Below are 24,074 nucleotides of genomic sequence, written 5' to 3' on the forward strand. Positions count from 1 at the left end.
TCTCCACACCATTCATGATTTTATATATCTCTATCATATCGCCCCTCAATCTCCTCTTTTCTAGACTGAAAAGTCCCAGTCTCTCTAGCCTCTCCTCATATGGTACCCTTTCCAAACTCTTAATCATTTTAGTTGCCCTTCTTCTGAACTTTTTCTAATGCCAGTTTATCTTTTTTGAGGTGAGGACACTGCATTTGCACGCAGTACTCAAGATGTGGGCGTACCATAGTTTTATATAGGGGAAGTATGATATTCTTCGTCTTATTCTCTATCCCTTTTTTAATAATTCCTAACGTCCTATTTGCTTTAATGACTGCCGCTGCACACTGCGTGGATGTTTTCAGAGAACTATCCACTATAATTCCAAGATCCCTTTCCTGATCTGTTGTATCTAAATTTGCCCCCATCACATTGTATGTATAATTGGGCTTATTTTTCCCAATGTGCATTACCTTACACTTACCCACATTAAATTTCATATGCCATTTTGCTGCCCAATCACTCAGTTTGCTGAGATCTTTTTGAAGTTCTTCACAATCTACTTTTGTTTTGCCTATCCTGAACAGCTTGGTATCATCTGCAAACTTTGCCACCTCACTGATTACCCCTTTCTCTAGATCATTGATGAATATGTTGAACAAGATTGGTCCCAGGACTGACCCTTGGGGAACATCACTAGTTACCCGCCTCCATTGTGAAAATTTACCATTTATTCCAACCCTTTGTTTCCTGTTGGTTTAAAGGTTGCCTTAAAAATCTTCACCCAGCAGGCCTGGAGGAAAGAGTGTAGGAGGAGGCTGGAGATTCAAAGAAGCAAAGGAGGGAGTTAGAGAGTGGTTCAGACATCAGATATTCACCCCAGAGACAGCAGAAGCAGGGAGTGGCTTCCACAAGTAACCTGAGGGCTCAGTCAAAGGCTGGGGGGATTGAGGATGGAAACTGTTCGAACCAGATGGAGCTCTTACTTGCTGTATTTTGGGACTTGGAACCAAAGTGCAGACCTCCAGCAGGGGCAACCAGGTCCCACACTCTGTTACTATGGCCTCAACAGAGGAATGGGGCCCAGGAGTTACACAGACCCTGCCACACCATTTATGATGTATAGCTGCTTTTCATTATCAAACCAAAATAAGAAGATACCAGCTTCATAGATCCATTTATCAACTACTTGAAATTAATAAAAGCCCTTTGTAACATTTAGACTTGTAGCACAGAAGAAACCCATACGTACCAATGTCGATAAAAATCAATGATATTTTAAATAAAAGATAGATTTTTAAATTTAAATCAGATTATATTTAAAATCAATGCAACATTAAATGTCCTTTTTAAAAATAACAATTACAGTTAAATCTCATCATAAACGTACCATACATACACTTAGGCCGTGTCTACACTAGCCAAAAACTTTGAAATGGCCACGCAAATGGCCATTTCAAAGTTTACTAATGAAGCGCTGAAATACATATTCAGCACCTCATTAGCATGTGGGCGGCCATGGCACTTTGAAATTGACGTGGCTCGCCACCGCGCTGCTCGTCCAGACGGGGCTCCTTTTCGAAAGGACCCCACCTACTTCAAAGTACCCTTATTCCTAGGAGCAGATGGGAATAAGGGGACTTCGAAGTAGCCAGGGTCCTTTTGAAAAGGAGCCCCGTCTGGACGAGCCGCGTGGCAGCAAGCCGCGTCAATTTCGAAGTGCCGTGGCCGCCCGCATGCTAATGAGGTGCTGAATATGTATTTCAGCGCTTCATTAGTAAACTTCGAAATGGTCATTTGCCTGGCCATTTTGAAGTTTTTGGCTAGTGTAGATGTAGCCTTACAGTTTCATGTAAATGAATTAATGGCTCTGGTCTGCCCAGTCTAATTACCAGTTCCTGCTTCTGGGCTTTCAATTTCTGTTGCTGAGCAGACTAAAGTGAATATTAGCATAGAAAAACACAGGCTGGATAGGTTTGCTTTTGTTCTGTGCTTATGTGCTGGTGGACCTGGTCCAAGTATGGCAGAGAAGTTAGTTAGAACATTGTCTTATGGCTTGTCTACATTGAAAGTTAGATCAATGCTCTGGAGCTCGATCTCCTGGGCATTGATTTAGTGGATCTAGTAGGAACATGCTAAACTGACCGCTGATGGGGTTCCCATCAACCCCAGTACTTAATGAGATTGCGAGAAAGGAATTTTCTCACCTTGACCCCCTGCAGTGGGGTCACAACACTAAGCTATGCTGACTCCAGCTACACTATTCACAAAGCTGGGTTTTGTAACGTAGTTCAACTTTACCCCTGACTGCAGATCTGCCTTTAAAGACAGAGACAATAAATAGGAAAGGATGGAGTCAGCATAGAAAGGAACAGTAGAGCAGACCAGAAAGAAAATGGGAAGACACTATTCAGCGCACACACAGCTTCCTATATTCCACCACGCTTTGCCACAGAAAAACTGTCATGGCTTCTGGGTGTAAGAGAGACCCCATCTAGGAGTATTTGGAAGAAATTCATTCCCTTGGTAAAAAACAAAATTGAGACAAGTGTAAGCAGTGCAAGAAGGAGATGCAGGACCTAGCTATAAGAACGAAACATCATAAGGAAAACCGATTACTGGGAGAAAATAACGTGGATGAAGAACTTTTCACAGCGGTAGTTTCCTCCGCAGGCACAGAGAGAATATTTTCATTGTTTCGTATTATTCACTCAAAAGTTCAGAGTTGGGAGTTGGGAAAGCAGGAAGATTTATATTTCTGTTTCAGTCTATGAATCAAGATGGCAGTGAATGGGGAAGTTGAGAGCTAGATGCAAAAGCTTTAATTACACTGTACGTTTAATGTTCTGGGGACTCATCTATTACATAAAATTTGAAAATTTAAAAAAGTTTAAGGGAAGCTGTCAGCTGGCAACTGCAAATGTGAAACATTTAAGACTGATTAATAAAATATAAGTGCAATTGTGGTTGTGTGTGTGATTTAGTTCTTACATTTCTAATGTACTGCTGCTATATCTCATTCCCAGCAACATCAGATCCTGAGCTGGTGTAAGCTGTCAGATGTATTTACTTAAATGGAGCTACAACACTTTACAGCAGCTGCAAACCTGCCCTACTGTAAAGAGGAAAGTGGAGCTATGTGGTACGGGTGCTGGTGTATTCCTAAAACTACGCTACCCACCTGAAGAGGTGACGTAACAGATTGACAGAGCCAGATGTGTACCCAGAAGCTACCTGCTACAAGACAGACCCAACAAAGAAAATAACAGAACACCACTGGCCATCACGTACAGCCCCCAGCCAAAACCTCCAGTACATCATCAGTGCTATACAATCCAACATAGACAATGATTCCTCACTCTCACCGACCTTGGAGGCAGGCCAGTTCTTGCCTACAGATAGCCCGCCAACCTGAAACACATTCTCACCATCAATTATACACCACACTACAGTAACTCTAACTCAGGAACCAATCACTACAACAAAACTTAGTGCCTACTCTGCCCACACATCTACACCATCACAGGACTTAACCGTATCAGCCACACCATCAGGGCTCATCTGCTAATGTCATATATGCCGTCATGTGCCAGCAATGCTCCCTGCCACATACGTTAGCCAAACTGGACAGACTCTACCTAAATAAATAAAGGGACTCAAATCAGGTATCAGGAATGGTAACATACAAAAACCAGTAGAATACCCCTGGACACTCAATAGCAGATTTAAAAGTAGCCATCCAGCAACAAAAACACATCAAAAACAGAAACTGCAGAGCTACAATTCATTTGCAATTTGACACCACCAACTTAGGACTGAACAAAGACTGGGAATGGCTGGCCAACTACAAAAGCAGTTTCTCCTCTGATGGTGGTCACACCTCCACATCAGCTGCTGAAAGTGCGACACATCCTCCCTGGCTGAACTGACCTCATCAACTCTGGCCATCCTCTTGATTGGTATGTTCTAATTTTCATGTGCCTGTATATCTATACCTGCCCCTGCAATGTTCAATCCAATGCATCTGATGATGTAGGCCTTTGCTCACAGGAGTTTATGCTGCAATAAACCTGTTAGTCTATAAGGTGCCACAGGACTTCTTGTTGGTTTTTTTTGGTGCTGGTTGTCACTCAGGCTTTGCCCTTCGGTAATGCATTTTAACATATTCAAACAACATTAAACCACATTACTTTAGCCATGGCTTTGTAGTCTACATAGACAGAGACAACCTATGCTCCCCACTGCATGTGCTACTGACAATTAAGTCCTACTGGGTTTAAGGTTTTAACCATGACAAGTTGGCACAATTTAGACACCCCTTGATTTTTCAGTCATTGTATACATTCCCTAGTCTAGGGCAACACCACTTATATGCTAGACAATTTTTCTCTGTATTACTGTTTTCTCCTTAAAAGCCTCTCTCCGCTCATTTACTGATTTAAAAGAAAAACTTTACTGCTAACCGGCAGGCTTGCCTGATGAGATACATCACTGTAATCCTACCCACAACATCAGTTAATCATAAAAATTTCCTCCTAAGAACTCAGGATTCTATAGCAGTTTTCAGACCAATTGATCCCTCAAAGATTTCAGAGTTAAATACAATCACACGAGTTAACATGTGCAGGTTGAATCTCTCTAATCTGGCACCCATGAGACCTGACCAGTGCCAGAAAAGAGAACTTCCCAGAAGTCAACATTGTCTAGCACCATTACCAATACTTCCACTGCTTAATGGGCTCTTAAAAGACATTTAGAGGTAAATGAAAACTAAATAGCAGCATGTAACACTGAGAGCCAGGACTCAGGGCTGGAAACAAACTTTATGGAATCACAGGAAACTTGGCCACAATCATGATAAGTGATGGTCCAGCTAACTAAAATCATGCTGGATTACACATGTTGGACGAGAGTGTGCCAGATTAAAGAGGTTCAACCTCTATTACTAATAAAATAATTTTCCTAGCAGAAAGTGAGAGAAATGTGGTACAGGGAGAAAAGCTGTGCTGTCAAGCAAGATGGAGAGTCAATGAGAAAAAGAGATTTAAAAGAACCATTCCAGATGTCAGGGCTTTGCAAGGAGCAGTGAGATTATCTGGCAGAAGAATGGCAAAATGCTAGCTGCGCAAGAGGAGTGGGGACACAAATTTATCTTGCAGGATATAGATCGCTAATCATGTGTCTCTCATATTCATTCCTGCTTTGAGTTCTATTCTGCATCGTCACTGAGAGGTAGCCATGTTAGTCTGTATCTTCACAAAACAAAAAAGCAAATCCAGTAGCACTTTAACAAAATAATTTATTAGGTGATGAGCTTTGTTCTGAAGAAGTGGTTCTGCCTCATGAAAACGCACCACCTAATAAATTGTTTTGTTAGTCTTTAAAGTGCTACATGACTTGCTTTTTTGTTTTATTCTGTAGAAAATCATCTTCCCACCTTTCCTTCAATACCCTTAACATCCCATTGCTATATAAGATATCACTCCTTTTTCTAGCTCTCTGATAATGAAGCAAAAACAAATGTCTATGAAGCACAGCAAAGTGCTTCCAACACAAAATACAGCACTGTAGAATAATCATTTTCACGTAAGTTACATTTCCATGATCACTACTATACAAATTTTTAAGCCCAGTATTCCCTGCCTGCCCTTCATAGCTCAGCTTTTCAAAACAGCTGTTCCTTTGGCTTGCGAATATCAAGATCAATCGGAGGTCAACCACTGACAAAGGAAATGACAATGAGACAGGTGTAACTGCAGTACATTAGAATACTCTTTTCTTATTTACATCAGTCTTTAAACATTCACATGGCAGAAACTGACAGGGCATATGCTGCAGTATCTATGGGTTTCTCCTTTACAGATCTGGAATTTATAATGAACTCCAAATCTAATGATAACTGAAGTCTAGCAATGAAGAGACCGGGTGATTGACAGCCTCAACAAATGCCATTGAAAACAGCTGTGAGACAAAGGACAGCAATTATCTGTACCCTCCCATTCCTCAATCCAACATCAGCAGGAAGTCCAAAGCACATTAACTTCAGAGAGTGTTATAAAAGCTTTTTGCTCCCCAATGGATACAAACCTAGAGATGGGTTAAGTATTTATTATGCAAACATACTAGAACAGTAATTTAGGAGTACTTGGTTTTGTCATTATCCTCAAGCAAAGCAGGAAAGGCTGGTGGCTAATAATTAAATGGGGACCGAGAATTTTTGGATTCAAGATGCTAATAAGAATAATTGAATATATGTTGCCATATATCATACATTCAGCATATCATCATAACATGCCTTGGGGCGTTTTAGTAAACTGTCCCTGTCTGACGAATTTTTAAAAGCAAAATCCACACACACACACACACACACACACACACACACACACAAAATCTTTGAGTTGTTTTTTTAACTGGGACTTACCCTTTCTGTCACAGAAAACTGGTGAGTTTCTGCTGAAATTTTATAGGTATGGAGTTTTGTTGGCACAACTGTGATAAAATATTGGAACATCTGGTTGTCTAAAACAAAAGAGAGAGAGATTCAGCTGTTTAACAAGTATTTTTTCTGGAATGACCATTAAGAATATTATAATTTAAGCTCTATCTACCCTGGATATATGTTCATAGAAGTCCCACTGTTGACAACACTGGTTCATTAATTTCGAGAGTTAGCTCATCAGAAAAACTTTTGCACATGGCAGGCTTCACACATGGTGAGTAGTTGCACGGAATCTAAGAGACAACTAAGTCTAGCATGTACATAAATCTTTCCAGGGCCCTACAGGAGGCAAGTTACAGGATGTTTACTGATGTTTTAGCTACCACCTCATGTAACCCTGCCCAGAGAAGCAAATGTTAGGACAGTGGTTTTAGAATCATGCCTGAAGCCAACAATCAGTGCAGCAAGTGGTTCCACTGTTGCTAGTATTAATGGGCCTGAATCAACTGGACTTTCTTTGAAAGTCTCCCTAGAGCAGACAGATCATCAGAGAACTCATAGCAGACAGTCAACATTTTGCAATGCATTTACAATATAACCCCTCTTCATTCAACATCCTAGCAGAAGAAACCATCGAACAACTGAAATGATAATTAACATACATACCATAACATACCATTTGCACAAGGCAAAAAAAATTGGCAATATTAATGTTTTAAGGTAAGAATTAAAAGAACAGCATCTCAGATACTACAACATTTTTCCATCATGAAACACTTACGATCTGATGCAATTTTTTCTGTCCCATCCAAAGGATTAATTATGCCTGGAACAAGCTCTCCAAAAGACAAATGATCAATTCTATGAGAAAAGTTGTATGCTGAAAAGCAACAGGCAAGACACCAAATGTAAGGGTCTTTGTAAGTGAAATATGAACATTTTGTAATTTCTTAAACACTCCCTGCCCCCTCCCCCCAGCCAATCCTGCATCTGGGGCTGCTGAGGTGCTGGTACTCAGTACTGGCAAGTACAGGCACAAAAAAGCACTACTTACAACTATATAAAAGGAGTGTTTAATGCACTTAGGATGCATATAAAATGTCATCAGGATTTGCATGTTTGTAAATATATCTACAAATTCAAATGTGTATTTATTATGGGCAAAGCTTTCTTTACTGGTGCACCATCTATATTTAAATATATTATGCTCGGTTTTAAATCGGCATTTTCCCATGTTTTATGGGTAACACAATGTAGATCAAACGGTACAGGCATTTGCAACAGCCCAAGAGCTGACGGGTGAAGAAGCAATCAAGTAAAACTGCAATTACTCTACAATTCAGATTTCAGGCTGACCGAAAGTATTAGAAAGGTCAAACTGTTTTATAAATTAAATGCACAAATCTATATAACGCAAAAATAATTTGATTAATTTAGTTGCTAAACCTGCAAACATTTATGCACACAATTAATTGCAATGGGAATATGCACATGTAAAATTAAATTCACATGGAAGATTTTGAAGGATTGTAGGCTTAAACAGCAAAGAATCAGGAAGCAAAGCCAAGTTTTCACAGTAACACTGCCACTCTCACTCGCCTGATTTGTAATCCAAAACACTGAAATAATTCTTTATGAGCAATAGGTCAGATATTTTAAACTTTCTGTTGCCTAAATACTGCAGGGGAACAAATTATCTGAAAAAATACTGATTATTATACAGTACTTTTGAAATCCAAGATCTAATAGTATGACATGCCTTTTGTGGTTATTTACATGTTATTTTAAATATAATTTTACATTATGACTGTTATAGAATCAGCATAAACAATGTCAAATACATAAAAGATTTAAGCACCAATTTACAATTTGATATCCTAAAGCATATTCTCTGCTTTATTATGCAAATTACTCAACTAGACTATCTCACCAATAGCATGTGTGCAATATTACACCCCTGTCTAAATTAATAGCTAGGAGATGCTATGAACCAACAGTGGCTTTTGAAAGATGACAGAAAAAGCTTACACTCATGGCTCACAAGGGCTGCCAAATGCGCATGGCCTCGGGGGTGCGGAATTGCCCTGAAGAAAGCAAAATCATGTTTTATAAAAGCAGTGGACAGCTGCTCAAATAAGAAGCTCAAATAAGAAATATTGGGGATTGTGAAAGCAAATTGCTCATCTCCTCTTGATTTAAATAAAATAGCTCTGCGTAATTAGCACTGATTTTATTGTTGCTCAGTATTGATAACCAGAGTAAGACCTAAAAGACATATGAAGATCACAGAGTTCCTCCAATTCACACAGAAAGAACCTCAGGTTATTTTCAGAAACACCAATAGATTTTGTCTAGCTAGAGAAAGACATGTCAAATCCTGGTATGGTCCAAATGCGGTAAAGGAAAACGTACAAACAGCTCAAGTTGCCAATGATTAATATGGGCTTCCCTTTGATTGCCCTGTGACTAGGCAGATTATCAGATTAATTTGTGCAAATCTATAGAATGCACAGTATGAGAGAGGTTTCAAGAGCAGGAGGAAAGAGAAATGTGAGGTTTACCCCTATTTAGATAAAGAAAACTTCCTCCACATTTCAGACAGTGAAAGTTGAGTGATTGTCTTAACAGACGTATTTTGGAAAAACTGACAGTGGGGAGATAAAAAATTGGGCAACCAGGCAGCAGAAAGCTATAATAAAACAAGACAAGAGACAACAGATTCATCAACAAAGATTTTAATTCTGAGCACAATGATAAGGCTAATTTCTCCTAAGAAGGAAGCAACAAGGTTTAGAAAGTGCATAGAGCAAGAAGATGAGGGAGAAGAGAGGCTATGCTGGGATGCAGGAGAGAAGAGATGGCAACAGAGACAGAGAGGAGAGACAGATTAAAGCTTCAGGTCTGGACAGACAGCTTGAGACAACAGTTGGACAGCCAGAAACAGATGTCAGAGAGGCTATCTGAAACACAAAACTACATGGAGGTATAGGTTTGGGATTAACTCCAGACATGGTTGGTAAAACCACAAGAAGAGAAATGGATACAGAGTGGGTCCACAGAACAAAATGAACAGGCTGTGGAAAGAACTCTTGTGGATGCCAGACAGGGATGGAGAAGATAACAAGGAGTTGTTTAAGGCTATATGTAGATGATTATGTTGGTAAGAAAGAGTTAGAGCATAGCCAAGAAAGGGTCAATGCAGAAACCACAAATCCCTATGCAGAAGACACCTCTAACCCTGTAGTACACAATTATCTGTCTTGATTAGAGGCATAAATTTCCAATACAGATGTCTGGTTTAAAGTGTTTACAAGACAATGCCATTACGAAGTATGTTAGGAAACTGTCATTAATCTTTAGTCATGACTTCCCAACATGCTTCTATAACTATATTATTATCTCATCCATACCACAAACAAATCTGTGCTGGAAAACATCTGTTGTCTACCATAAGTAACAACTGGCTCTTATATAGTCCGAGGTAAAGTATGAGTATGGGCCAATGAGATAGCAGGAAAGTATAAGCATTAGCTGTCATGTTATCACACATTAGCTACGTCTACACGTGAACCCTACATCGAAGTAGCTTATTTTGATGTAGCGACATCGAAATAAGCTATTTCGATGAATAACATCTACACGTCCTCCAGGGCTGGCAACGTCAATGTTCAACTTCGACGTTGGGCAGCACCACATCGAAATAGGCGCTGCGAGGGAACGTCTACACGCCAAAGTAGCACACATCGAAATAAGGGTGCCAGGAACAGCTGCAGACAGGGTCACAGGGCGGACTCAACAGCAAGCTGCTCCCTTAAAGGGCCCCTCCCAGACACAGATGCACTAAACAACACAAGATCCACAGAGCCGACAACTGGTTGCAGACCCTGTATATGCAGCATGGATCCCCAGCTGCAGCAGCAGCAGCCAGAAGCCCTGGGCTAAGGGCTGCTGCACACAGTGACCATAGAGCCCTGCAGGGGCTGGAGAGAGAGCGTCTCTCAACCCCTCAGCTGATGGCCGCCATGGTGGACCCCACTATTTCGATGTTGCAGGACGCGGATCGTCTACACGTGCCCTACTTCGACGTTCAACTTCGAAATAGGGCGCTATTCCCATCCCCTCATGGGGTTATCGACTTCGACATCTTGCCGCCTAACATCGATTTCAACTTCGAAATAGCGCCCAACATGTGTAGCCGTGACGGGCGCTATTTCGAAGTTGGCGCCGCTACTTCGAAGTAGCGTGCACGTGTAGACGCGGCCATTAACAAAAGGCACTAGTTCACTTAATCATCTATAAAGGTTCAATGATCTATGAAAGAAGCTACTTCAACAGACATTTCAGTAAGTTTCCATAGTTTATTTTGACTATAACAGGACATGAAAAAATATGATGTTTCAAAGGAAAGCTACCTTATGAAAAATAAAACCAGAAAGGAAGTCTTTATTATGATAAAAGCAGCTAACTAAGGCAAAAGAATTAGTCAAAGAAAGGTTTTTGTTTAACTATATACACATCTCTGTCGTGGTCAATTTGTGGTATATTCAGTACGTGAAAAGAACATACTTGCCCACAGTTATGTGAAAGTTCCCTGCCACTTTATTGACATAGAGATGACCATGAATTCTGCATGCATCTGGGGGCTGTAATGAATTATCCTCCCTGTTTTAAGGGAACAAGAAACAGGTTAAATCACAGCAACTGAGATTTGTTTATATATTTTATTTTATATGCAGGTAAAAATCAGTAATAATGTAAAAATTAGAAGACCATATTCCTCTGTCATGGAAAATAAGTGTTCTGGTATAACCCTGGATTCTCAGGAAAGGGAAAACTGACCATAATTACAAGCTGTGAACTTTAGAGCATCTAGACGTCTATTCCCAAAAAAAGCACATTTTATATTAGATTAAGAAAGCAGATTACACACACATTATACACCCCCAAGGACAGTAAAACAAATTGAGAGCAACTCACTTTATATACACTTTCCTGGCCAGTCTAAGGCCATTAATAGGTTCAACTCATCACTTGGAGATATGTGAGCCTCCCAGAGGATGAGGCTAAGGCTAATCAAATAGACAATAGCTGGAACAACTACTAAGACGACTCTTGCAGACCCTAGGGATATCTGCCACCTCATGAAACATTTTTCAACAACTCCGATTGAAAACAATTTAGTCAGGTAATGAAGCTGTGCTGCCTGGATGAATAGAACAAAATATATTTTACAACAGTTGCTGAAATTAATAATGTCAGTTTTCAAAGCCTGTTTTTAAGAAGTTTTGCCCTGCTCACATTTGGTGGTAACCTGAAACAGGTTTCCACCTCTGCTCCTGAAAAAATTTGTTAAAACAGGCCAAAGTGTAGTTTAATGGGGCCTCAGTTTCTGACACTAGTGTGTGTTGGTGTTTGCCAGATGATAATGAAATGGGAGCATCACCTCTGAGCACTTTTCAGCTGTGGCCTAAGGTAACAGAATACGGTCAAACCCCAGCCATGGGACAGGACATCACAGTGTAGTAATTATGGGAGAGAGGATTTAATGGCATTGGAATGGAAGAAATGTTTTAAACTTACACCAGATATCACAGGAGCAGTACATTTTCTGTGTGTTATTTACATGTTTTTAATTAAAGAAAAAATGTTTGTTATAATATTTTTGATTTATATTAGAAATGTAAGTGTGGATGAAACAGGTAAAGACCAGACCTTTTGTTGAAAAGTCCTTGAAATTTTTTTTAAAAGCATAATTTATCAAAACAATGAGATACAATTTATTTAAAATAATTGATAATCAGTTTTAAGAAGTATTATAACATGACAGGTAAGTGAGGAGTCTTGACTCGTTAGGTGCCAGACGTAGAATCACTGAAGAAATACAAATTCATCTACATAAGAGTATCCCTTCTGGCAAGCACTTGCCGACATACTAAGGATGCAGCTAAAATACAATCCAGTTCCGAATGTTACTGATTTTTTCACAACCTAGACCAACCTGTACAAAACATTAAGACAAAGGCTTCGGATTTATGGAAACCTTAACCAAGGAAGAGGCAATCTTCAGAAATGAATGAAGGAAAGCAATCAGTCACAACAATTAATCTCTCACCTTGGTGGCAGTGCTGTTGAAGCACTTTTAAAAGCACTTTTGAATATCACATCCTGAAGAGAGTGTTCTTCCTGCAGCCTACTCTGAATTACATGCAGCATCCTAAAGATCACACAAACAAATACAGTAAGTGTGAATATATGCAACAGCGTAAAAGAAAATAAGTTCATGGTTACCATCAGGTACACTAGCTACATATTATAAACAACTCAATTCAGCAAAACGATGGCATGTTAAATACTGACATACACCAAATGTTCCTGCTGCTCAAGTATACACAAATTAAAAAGAGATTACTCATCCCACCATGTATCTCTAACACGCAGGCACTGACACTTCTATAATACTGCATGTAATTAAGGCTGGCAGGCCCATCCACTCATTTACTGTGGCCATGGCTCCACTAGTAAACTCTGAAGTCTGCGATTTCATACCCTCATCCCTCCTTACCGCCATCTCAACCAATTTCCCAATTCCAACAAGTACAGGAATGAACCCAATGTCTAAATTCATACTAGACCTACTGCATGCAGTCTCGAGGTTCACACATTAAAACACACAGGCAGTATGATAGACCACACTGGAGCATTCCTCCCCCCCTGCAGCTGCATCATGGAGTTACTGAAGAAAGGCAACAATAAACTTTAAGTACCAAGAATGATAAATTCAACTACTGAAAGTGTCAAATTATTTTGGTTTAATGACTCAGACATATATCTGAACATTGCAAATGAGTTTATAAAAAGACTACAAGTTGAACCTCTCTCATCCAGCACACTCTTGCCTGGCAACATCCGTAATCCAGCAAGATTTTAGTTAATCAACCGCTTATCATGGGTGTGGCCACGTTTCCCATGGTCCCATAAAGTTTGTTTATAGCCACCAGTCCTGGCTCTCACTGTTCTGTGCTGATATTTAGCTCTAATTTACCCCTGAAGTCTTGTAAGAGCCCAATAAGCAGGGGAAGTGTTGGAAATGCTGATAGACAATATGGATCTCCCATGGTTCACTAAATTCTCTCATACAGCACAGGTCAGGTCCCAAGGGTGCCAGGAGAGAAAAATTCAACCTATACCAAAAACTACCACACATGCAATTAAACTAAATAAAATTAATCAGGGCTATTTTATTGCCAGGACTAGTTTTGTACTTTAAAAACTGAAAGATGGCACATTCATTAAGATACTGAATGCTGGCTGGCCAGCTCTAAAAAGCCAGAGAAAAAATAAATAAGTTTCAGTTTTAGTGAGCATGTACTGCACTCTGATGGGCAGTACCTGTGCACAAGTAGCATATAAGATTTATTTACTTATTTATTTATTTAACAAAAGTTAGGTATACTCAGGGTATATCCTCTGAGCTATTTCCAGTGACAAAAGAAAAAAAGGCCTTCATTGCCCAACCTACACGTAATTAACGTCAGGGCTTTAGAATTATCTATTACCTCTGCCACTCTCTTTGTCGGGGACTGAGATCAAATATTACCTACAACAAAAAAGAAAACAGATAACAAAAAACCAGACAGCAGTATCAGTAATTCCATACTAACAAATTTTAGCTTTTCATTAGTTAATCCCAAAAACATGGAGCTACGAGAGAGTTTCATAATGATGCATAGTTCAAAAGATAGGTAGCAATTATAGTTTAAATACAAAAGAAGCAAGAGTGGTCACTGAAATAGCATAAAAATGGCCATGCTTGTACAGAACAAAGGTTCATCTAGCTTAATAATCTCTCTTCTGAATTTCTTTCTAAAGTGAGTGTATAAAGCTCACACAGCCAATCCTAAAACCAGTTTTGCATGGACAAACCCTTGTGACCATGTAGAGCACAACTGGCTTAAAAGTGATTCTTTACAGGTCCAGCTACAGAACAGGAATTTTGGAGGGACAGTTTAGCCAAAAGGAAAAGGCTTATCACTGCTAATAAAGAGCACCATCTATATAAAGAAAATGGAATAAACTTACTGGTTCATAAACTAAAGCATCTGCAGAAGCAACCATTGTTTCTGCTAAATCCAAAACATCAGCCCCCACATCTGTTTAAAAAAAAGAAAAAGAAAATAGAAAAGCACTTATTAAAAAATAAGACATATGAATAAAAACAAAAAAATCCAATAGCAATAAAGCCTGACAGCATCTCTTCAAACCTATTAGTAAAATAGATAAAGAGAAAAGTGAGAAAAATCTATTTTTTGTTAGCGGGATGCAAGTGTATACTAGCACAGGAAAGAAAAAAGCTGGTAAGAAACTGAGGACTTTGAAAACACACTTCAAACCATCTACCTACAAAACATCACATACAGGGCAGAGAAAGGGGCACAGATTTTTTAGGAGCAGTATCATTTCTCACTCATATATGGCTTTGAAAGACTAGTAGGCATTTATTAGTCTTCTTCAACAGTAAATACTGAACAAAATACAATATGAAATGCCATACAAACACAAATACACATTTACAGAAGAATGTATCAGTGCAAATTTAAATCTCTTCCATTTACATAATCACGGTTATCAAATCCAAATTATATTAGTCCACAGAGAAGACCAACCTCTTTGTTTTAACAGAGAGAAAACATATTGGAAGAATCATTGATTTAACACTAACTGAAAAAAGCAGGCTGACAACAATTAGTTCTTATTTAGCACTTTGCATCTCCAAAGAGTGCAAACAGTAATTGTCATAACAGCCTGACTTAAACTGCTCTATACATTTATTATACAGCAGGACTGAGGCAGAAAAGTTTAATGAGCTGCCCAAGACCAGAGAGTCTATATCAGAGACAGTTTTAAATTTTAGAAAGTTCCTAGTTGCCAGGCTTGTGGCAGACTAACAATTCTAAATTAACCCATGAGAGTCGGGAATGGGATACTTGTAAATCAAAGTAGGAGACAAACTACAACTCAGTTATAATATTTTTTGATCGCATAATGATAGAAGACTCATGAAAAGAGGCACTCACTACAGAATGTAGACAAAACCTTAGCACCAACTATCTGTCTAGGAATGCCTGCCTTCTCTGTCAATCAAGGATAATCAAAAGCACAGTGTAGACAAATTAATTACCCACCACTTATTAAAAAAGCTGCAAACCTTTGTTTAACAATTACAAAGGAACTGACTGACCAATGCCAGCCTGACCTCCTCTCCAGACTCAATTTTGTTGTAAATGCCACCGAACACCAGAGCAAGTTTATGATCTGCCTAACTTACTGATTTGGTAAACTGCTCCTGTCCATTCTTCATTAACTGTGCTCATTCCTGCATCTCAGGAATAAGCTATATATTACTTCTCCAAAAAGTCTGGAACAATTACACTGTTTTCTTGGACAGCCAAGCCAACTTCCAAGGGGTTGGAACATGTCATCATAACTACATTATTTTTAATCTGACAGCAATACTCATTTAAAACACACACACACCCAGCAACATCATCATGATGACTGAATACTTACATTGACACTTCATGGCAACAGTAATATCTATATTGATTCTTAATTTACTGGAAGACAAAAAAGAAAAAATTTGCAATATCAAGTAGACAGTACAGATGCCGAGACAAAATAACCAAGTGAGAATCCACACAGAAATGTACTCCAAACGAAAAATGAGTATCAGTTCAGGTAAATACTCCTCCCATTTAAAATTTGGTGGAAGCTTCGGCAGAGAAGTTTAGGGACTAGTTTAGAAGGTCACCCAGTGACAAAATGCTGACAGAGTGCCAGAATAGAATCTCAGGTTTAGGGGATTAGATTTGATCAAAATGTCACTATATTGTAAGTAAGTCTCTTCCCTCTTCATGGAAGGCAGATGTATTTCTTTTTCTTATTGAATCTGGCCCAACCATATTAAAACAAAACAGAAAGTAAACTTGCTGTTTCCATTTCAATTTCAAACCATAATTGTTTATGAATTGCAAGAACATTTTAAATCCATTCTTTTTCAAAACAACTGATGAAATGCAGACAACTTAGAATTTATTTCAAATGTAAAGAACAAATGTTACCTAGTAAAATCCTTGTCTACTTCATAGTCATATTTCATCCAGGTGTCTTGATACACCATAAACTCCATTATGGTTAATAAAGCCATAGTTGTAAATGCTATTAAAGAAACTGGAATTAAAAAAAAAGAATCAGCCAGTGAGGAAATGTTACTTACTGCTGATATTTACAAGCCAGAGACAACAGAAAGAATGCAGTACTGAAAGGAAGGTATTTTGTGCAGATAAATTTAATCAGGACCTGAACTCAATCAATTTATTTATTACAAATAAGCCATAAGTGCAAAAATTCCCTTAGAAATCCAATCAGTTGTACAATTTTCACATTTACATAGGAAGAACAGAGATCTTTCAAAAGAAGCTCTTCCAGAAGAGCTCTTCCAAAAGAACTTCTTTCAAAAGAGAGCATCCACACACAAAAAAAGCAGATCAAAAGAACGATCTGCTCTTTTGAATGGGGGTGTCCACACAGCTTCCACTCTTTTGAAAGAGCAGGCCAGGGATCGAAAACTCAGGCCCCATGAGAACTGCTCTTTTGAAAAAAAGGGCCTGCAGAGCATCTACACGTTTTCTTTCAAAAGAAGCGTTCAGAAGGAAACACTCTTCCTGAAATAGGAAAGGAAGACCAATTTCGAAAGGGGCACCACATTCTTCCTATTTACTTTCGAAAGAATGCTTTTTGTGTGCAGATACAAAATCCAACTCTATCACATGATAGCCCAGCGTACTAAGCACAAAGCCTGATGGTGTTTTCAGCATTCACACCTTTAGTAAATATAGCTTGAATAAAAAGTAAACCCTGAGGTTTGCATCTTTACCATAGGCCAAATATATTTTCCTGTTTTTTTCCAAAGGAGACCTTACTGAATTTAGTTTAAGTAGCTTTAAATCCATTAGGTTACATGAATGGTTTACATATGACTGTGTTCTTCTGCAGGGGAGAGAGCTACCACAACTCCTCCAGGAACTTAAAACAGTGGGTGGCAATTAACGCAAATCAAGGAGGTTGCAACATTCACAGCGTGGTATCTCCTCCTAGGAAGTTCACATATACAAATTGAAACTGGACTCTCCACAGAGCAGCAGAAAAAAAAAAAAAGACACTTTCAGAAAAATAATCTAAGTTTTAACTGACTCGGGATCTCCTTTCTGGTCTAGCAAACGGGCAGGACCCCAATCCTCATGGAAAGGCTGACACCTGCCACAGCCTGAAGTCAGATTTGGGTGACCTCTAGTAAGTGTTTTTGCATGTGTGTAGGTTCTTTAGCATTTATGTTTTCTCTATAAGGCTTTTGCCTTAAGAACAAGTTAGCTTGCTTAAAAAGAGCTGTGTGTTAGCATGCAACTGCTGGTGTTTATGCTGTCCATAACCTCTGCAGAGAAAGCAAAGTACAGATGCCGTTCTGTTTGGGCAGTCTGCATTATTGGGAATGCCACAGCATAGGCAGGGAACTGAACAGCCTAGGAAAAATCAGTCTGCAGGGAAAGAGCTGCAGTTGTTTGCTAAAGAAAGGGGGCAGCCCAAAGCAAGTACCCTTGGGGGAATATGGAGGGAGAATACAGATGCAGTTGCCCTGAACTGTGGTAGACCCCATCTACCTTTCTCTAACTTCAAATGCTTGAGACTGGACCACCAAATGCAAGGATACCAGATCAGGCCTACAGAACCTGGACTTTCTTATCACAGGTTGATGCTTCTACTCCCAGCCAAGAAACACAGAGATAAGGGAAATGCACAGCTCATTTAATAAGAGGTGTCCTGTGTAAATCACTCAAACATAATGACCCAGCACAAGGCTGCCAAGCTCTGTTTTTTTAACACACAGCCTATTTCATCTGTGTTTGAGTGAGCAAGAGAAGGCATTAGAAAGCACCAAAAACTGGATAAGAGGTTAATTTCTAATCTAAAATGTGCACTACATATCTGCAAAGTAGTTCCTCATTGTGACTGTGAAACTGCATCAAGTCATACTATTCTGCATGCATACAGAGACATGGCAAAGATGTAGGTGGTTTAACCAGTCCTACGTGCTAGGCTTCTTCAGTTAGGATTATGACTTTGGTCTGGTCTGAGAGCTACTAACAGAAATGGGGTTTCTTGCAGCTTTAGCAATTTGAGAGAAGCCCTGGTGAACACCGAGGCTCTCTCTACACTACAGTGATCTGTTGACAGAAGATCACATTCGCACACAAAAGCGGATCGAAAAAGTGATCTGCTCTGTCAACTGAGAGCAGTCACACTGCCCAGATGCTGTCCACAGAGCAGACCCGGAACCTCATCAGATAGCGTTGCATGATCAGCAGGCCCTTCCAGGAGCCCTGGCCAGGTGCATCCTTAAAGGGACCCCTCCCACGCTGAAGCTTGCCTACTGGATTGAAAGACAGCAAAGCTAGTGCAGGGCTCACAAGCTTCCTGTCGGAGTCTGACCCTTCCAATTAGCCATGGTGCCACAGCAGCCCCTGGCCTTGCACTGGACCTACTTTGAGTTGACTGAGCTGCTGAGCACGCTGATCATGGCTGTCCACCTCCTCTTGGGGGACACGCCTAACACCAGGACTGAGGAACATGTCCTGGGCACCCCAGAAACCCACTCACGTGCCCCCCCTCCCCCAGCTGACCAGGCCAGTCTGGAGGCACACTATCAGTTCTGACTGGTGGGACTGGCTGGTCTCAGGGTAGTGGGATGATCAACTCTGGCTCTACAGTTTCTGCATGAGTAAGAACACCTTCCAGGGGCTCTGTGCCTGGCTCACTCCTGCCCTCCAGAGACAGGACACCCAGATGCAATCTGCCATCCCCCTGGAGAAGCAGGTCGCCATCGCCTGTGGAAGCTCACCACCCCAGACAGGTACCGTTCCATTGGGAACCAGTTCGACATGGGGAAGTTCACCATCCAGCAAGTCCTCATGCAGGAAAGGCACTCTTGGGTTGCATGCCCTGCACAGGGGGTGGGGGGTTGTCTTGCCCAAGGACCCCCCTTGAGAATGGGGTTGGAGGTGCAAGGGGTAGAGTTGGGAGAGGGAATAGCCCTGTCCCCAGATAACCATGCCTTCCCACCCACACACAGACCTGCTGCCAAGGGGTGGCCCTATGGGAGGGGCAGGTGAGCCTGCGGGGGCCCAGGGACACTCTCCCTCAGCCCCTCATGTGTCTTTGGTCTCCTCCCCTTGCAGGCAGTGACAGCCATCAACATGCTCCTGCTCCACAGGGTTGTCTGCATTGCAGACCTGGATGCAATCCTGGGGTTCTCGAACTGCTTCAGAGCGACTGAGGGGACCCCACAGCCCATCCATGCCCAGACCCCAGCGCAGCCCAGTACATAAACCGTAAGGGGTACTACTCCATTGTGCTGCAGGCTCTGATTGACCACAGGCTAACAGGGACAGTTTCTCTATATTTTGTCAGGTGGTCAGGACAGACACATGATGCCTGCATGGTCTGCAACTCTGGCTTCTGCTGGAGGATGGAGGCAGACACCTATGTCCCCAGCATCCCACCCCCTTGGGAGCTGGCGGTTAGGGGAGTGCAGATGCTAATCTGCATTGTGGGCTACACAACATACCCCCTCATGCCCTGACACATGAGGCCCTACATTGGCCACCTGGACCCCACAAAGGATCATCAACACCCGCCTCAGTTGGGCATAGAACCAGGCAGAGTGTGCCTTTGGCCGTCTGAAGGCATGGTTCAGGTGCTTCCTGACCCGGCTGGACGTGCGGGAGCACAACGTTCACCAACTCATGGCCACCTGTTGTGCACTCCACAACATTGTGGTGGGGAAGACCTTCCTCCTGGGGTGAGGGGCCAATGCTGGCCATGGCTATGAACAGCCGGGGGCAGCACTCATCCACCAAGCCTGCAGGGACAGGCTGAAGATCCATGACATCCTATGGGAGAGCTTCTCCCGCAGCCCCGATGACCCTCCCCAGAGCAGGGGCCTCAGGCCTGCAACTGTACCCCATCCCCACCATGACACATCCCTTCACCCCCTCATCTCTCCCCAACCCTTCCCCAATAATGAGAGACAAGGGGGTGGTGAACAAATGAACTGTTTTATTTTAAAATAAAGAAAACTGTGCAAAATAGAAGTTGTGCAGATAGCTATTCACATTGTGCACCTATATACATTGGGAGGGGACTTGGGACAGAGAGTGGGGGACATCTAAATTTAGATGGAAGCAGGAGGGCCTCAGTCTAGGGAGAGGGTGGGAGCCCACAACCCTGCAGAGGAGTGGGCCCTGAGTGGCACTGGCTGGGGGATCCCCTCTTGCTGTGGATATGGGGTCCCAGTCCGGGCTGGGATGAGGCCAGGAGCATGGGGAGATATGGGGATAGGGGGGTTCAGCAGGGTCAGGTTCTGTCAGGAGATTAGGGGGAGGCCCGGGGGGGTAGAGAGACTGGTATGTCAAGGGGTGCCTGGGGAGCAGGGGCGCAGCTGCACCCAGCAGCCACTGCACTACTTCCAGGACTGTGTGGCTGGTGGAGGCAGGGCCCTGGGGAAAGGGAGCAGCAGGCCAAGGTAAGCTGGGCTAGTTGGTCCTGCCGGGTGCCAGTGACAGCCTCCAGGCAGGACATCAGTTTGTCCCATTCCCGCGTCCGCCACTCCCATTCCCACACCTGCTGCTCCCGGTCCTCCCAAAGTCACCATTCCAGGAGGGCCGTCTGGCTCCTCAGGGCAGCCATGTAAGGCCTGCAGGGCATTTCCCAGTGACAGCCCCGCTGACCAAGGACCCACCCTTGTGGTTGTGGGGTGCCATCTCTCTTTCATGCGCCGGTCCCGGGCCGGGGCTGCCTGGCCCAGGTGATGTGGTGTGGCTGGCCTGCCCTCAGGTGGTGCAGCTGTAAAGAGACAAGGAGTAGAGATGGTGAGTCATACCCACCATACAGCACCTAAGGCCCTGCCCCCACCCATCATGAGCAGCAGCCGCCACCCATGGGCCAAGGCATGGGGATGTCCCTGACACACAGGGATCCCGTGGTGCCTTAGGGACCAGGCTGACCGCAACACACACACACGCGCGCGCGAAGCCAGTGGCCAAGGGCAGTTGTCTGGCCACCACGGAGGTCCTGGCATGGGTGGTGGGTGAGCCGGCCACAGCCTGGCCCTTCCTCGGGGCTCCCCATACATGTGTGGCTCACAGCTCTGTCCGTGGGTGCTGATTCCCCACTGCAGATGTGCCTGCTTCCTGGTAGCCACACTCCTCAGTGTTGTTTGCGGGGTCAAGCCAGTGCCCATGTGATTGGCCCACTTACAACCATAATCAGGGCTGCCTCCTCCTCCCCACTCCAACACACAAACTTTTGGGGTGTGTGACAAAGGGAAACTTACTGGAGGGTCCCTGAAACAGGTCCAGGACACCCTGGAAGTGCCCTGACTGGCAGAGAGGTCTGAGTCCAGAGGTCCCTCGCTGGCCTCTGAGGCAGTGTCACCCTCCAGCTCTGACTGCATCCCAGGGTGCTGCTCCGCCGGCTGTGGGGGAGCAAGGAGCTGCGCCTCCTTGGCCACGTCCGTGACTGCAACTGGTGGGGGAGTCGTCCTCAGCCCTCAGGAGGCTGTGCAGTTCATTGTAGTTGGAGGGGTTGCAGATCTTTCCCCCAGCCTCCTGGCTGCATCCAAGGCCTGGATGTAGCCCCGTCTGAGCTCCTTGACTTTCACTGGGACTTTTTTCATAATCTGGGTGGGGTGGCCCCAGGCTGCCACAGTAGTGGCAAGCTGCGTATGTGCCAGCGCATTTTGCTTCTTGGCGGTGAGGTCCAGAAGGACGATCTCCTCAACCCACAGCCCAATGAGGTCCTGAATCTCAGACCCACTCCGGGGGGGGGCCCCATCACTTGCTGCTCTGGGTGGTTTTGTGGGGGTGGCGCACAAATGCCTTCAGTGGATGGGATATTAGAGAATTACATACCGAGTGCTTCCCTCACCCTGCTAACACCACCTCAGTCTTCCAGAGAGGAAAGTTAGGAAGATGATATTTTTAGCATCTGCTGTTAAAGTGATATACAATTGGATATCACTAATATTTCAATTTGTGCTGTTTCACAATCTCAACTCATGGCTGCATATAGATGTTAAAGAGAATGGGGAAAAGGACCAATCTTGTGTATTTCTACATCTGAGGGTTTTGGGAAGAGGGCTACAGTAGACAGTCTGAGTTTAGCATAGCGACGGTACACTTCTACTGTCTTCCATTTAGAAAGTACATACAGTATGTTTGAGTGAGTGGAGGTAAACTGATAACTCTCTTTAAAACTCATTTTGTTTATTTACATCCTAAGTGCACATATGCCCCTTTCATTTGCTTGGTTCTTAACTAGTGAACCGAATTTCCCTTGTGACAGGCTTATACATTTTGTCCAACAGAAGGAGACACAAATTGAGCCATCTCTGAAAGAAATTAGCTATGGCATTGTCAATGCAAGCGTCTTGTATGCCTATGAATTCTCTATCTTTCAAATCCACATTTGCAAACTGATACTCACATCTTCCCCAAGTGAAGCATTTAAAATGAACTAAAGAGACTCATTCCATTAATTAGTCCAGGTATTACCAGTGTCTCTGCAAAACTTACCTGTTCCACCACTTGTTGAAGTCTCTACATAGCTCTCAGGGATCTTTGGAAAGGCATCCAACTCTTTCACCAAATTCAGGGTCTTCTTCCGATTCAGTCGCCTCATCTTCAGCAGATTCTCCCACTTCCTCCTTCATATATTCACTCTATACTGAGAATAAATAATTCCAATTAAGAGAGGTACGAGACAAGGGGATCCATTATCACCAAGTATCTTCATTGCACATCTGGAGAGAGCGATGGACAAGATCAAGGAAGAGGTAGAAGGGATATCTGTGCACGGGAAAAGAATTAACAACTTGAGGTTCACGGATGATATAGTTATCATGGAGGAAAATGAGGAGAAGCTAGAGAAAACGGTGCGGGTGTTAAACGAAGAAGGGAAGTGGTACGAACTGATTATGAACATTGATCAAATAAAAACAATGGTATTTGGAGATAAGGAAATAGGAAGGAAGATCAGTGTGGATGGTGTTGAACAAGAAAATGTAGAGAAGTTCACATATCTGCGAAGCAACATAATGTATGATCTACACTGGAAGAAGGGAACAGCGAAAGCGAGAGTGAGTTTGAAGGCGATGGATAAAATCTGGAAAAGCAAAGCAATTAGTTTAAGAACGAAGCTGGGCATCTTGAAAACGTGTATTCAGCAGCATGTTGTACAGATGTGAGACAGGTGATAACAAAAGATTCAAAAAGAAGAATACTGGCATTCAAAAGGAGTTGTTATAGAAAGATTCTGGGAATAGGATGGATGTAGAAGGTCACCAATGAGGTATTATATAGGAAGATACAGCCAAAAGAGAACCTGCTGCAGAAGGTTATAAAACGGAAGCTACACCTATTTGGACGTATTTGCAGAATGAATGACGAACGAAAAATCAAGACCCTAGTATTCGGCATAATGGATGGTTCGAACAGGAGAGGCAGAACCCACAGAGAATGGATAGATGATGTAGTAGATTGGTGCA

General features: G+C 42.4%; 1 protein-coding gene across 2 annotated transcripts in view; it reads right to left on the bottom strand.

Moving 5' to 3' along the window:
- Positions 1 to 24,074, bottom strand: part of ERGIC2 (ERGIC and golgi 2) — a 43,672-nt gene that overhangs the window by 13,720 nt on the left and 5,878 nt on the right. The window contains exons 3-12 of one of the 2 annotated variants that reach the window (XM_075016328.1): positions 23,104 to 23,249; positions 16,537 to 16,645; positions 15,986 to 16,032; positions 14,498 to 14,568; positions 13,975 to 14,015; positions 12,531 to 12,632; positions 10,985 to 11,080; positions 8,447 to 8,502; positions 7,200 to 7,298; positions 6,401 to 6,498 (exon numbers count right to left, since the gene is read on the bottom strand). In XM_075016328.1, the coding sequence (XP_074872429.1) occupies positions 6,401 to 6,498; positions 7,200 to 7,298; positions 8,447 to 8,502; positions 10,985 to 11,080; positions 12,531 to 12,632; positions 13,975 to 14,015; positions 14,498 to 14,568; positions 15,986 to 16,032; positions 16,537 to 16,645; positions 23,104 to 23,209 (825 nt within the window). In that variant the 5' untranslated portion in view covers positions 23,210 to 23,249. Of the gene's footprint in view, positions 1 to 6,400; positions 6,499 to 7,199; positions 7,299 to 8,446; positions 8,503 to 10,984; positions 11,081 to 12,530; positions 12,633 to 13,974; positions 14,016 to 14,497; positions 14,569 to 15,985; positions 16,033 to 16,536; positions 16,646 to 23,103; positions 23,255 to 24,074 lie in introns of both variants that reach the window. The other variant, XM_075016319.1, reaches the window with a different exon arrangement.

The sequence above is a fragment of the Carettochelys insculpta genome, chromosome 1 (assembly GCF_033958435.1).
Source record: "Carettochelys insculpta isolate YL-2023 chromosome 1, ASM3395843v1, whole genome shotgun sequence".
NCBI lineage: Eukaryota > Metazoa > Chordata > Testudines > Carettochelyidae > Carettochelys > Carettochelys insculpta.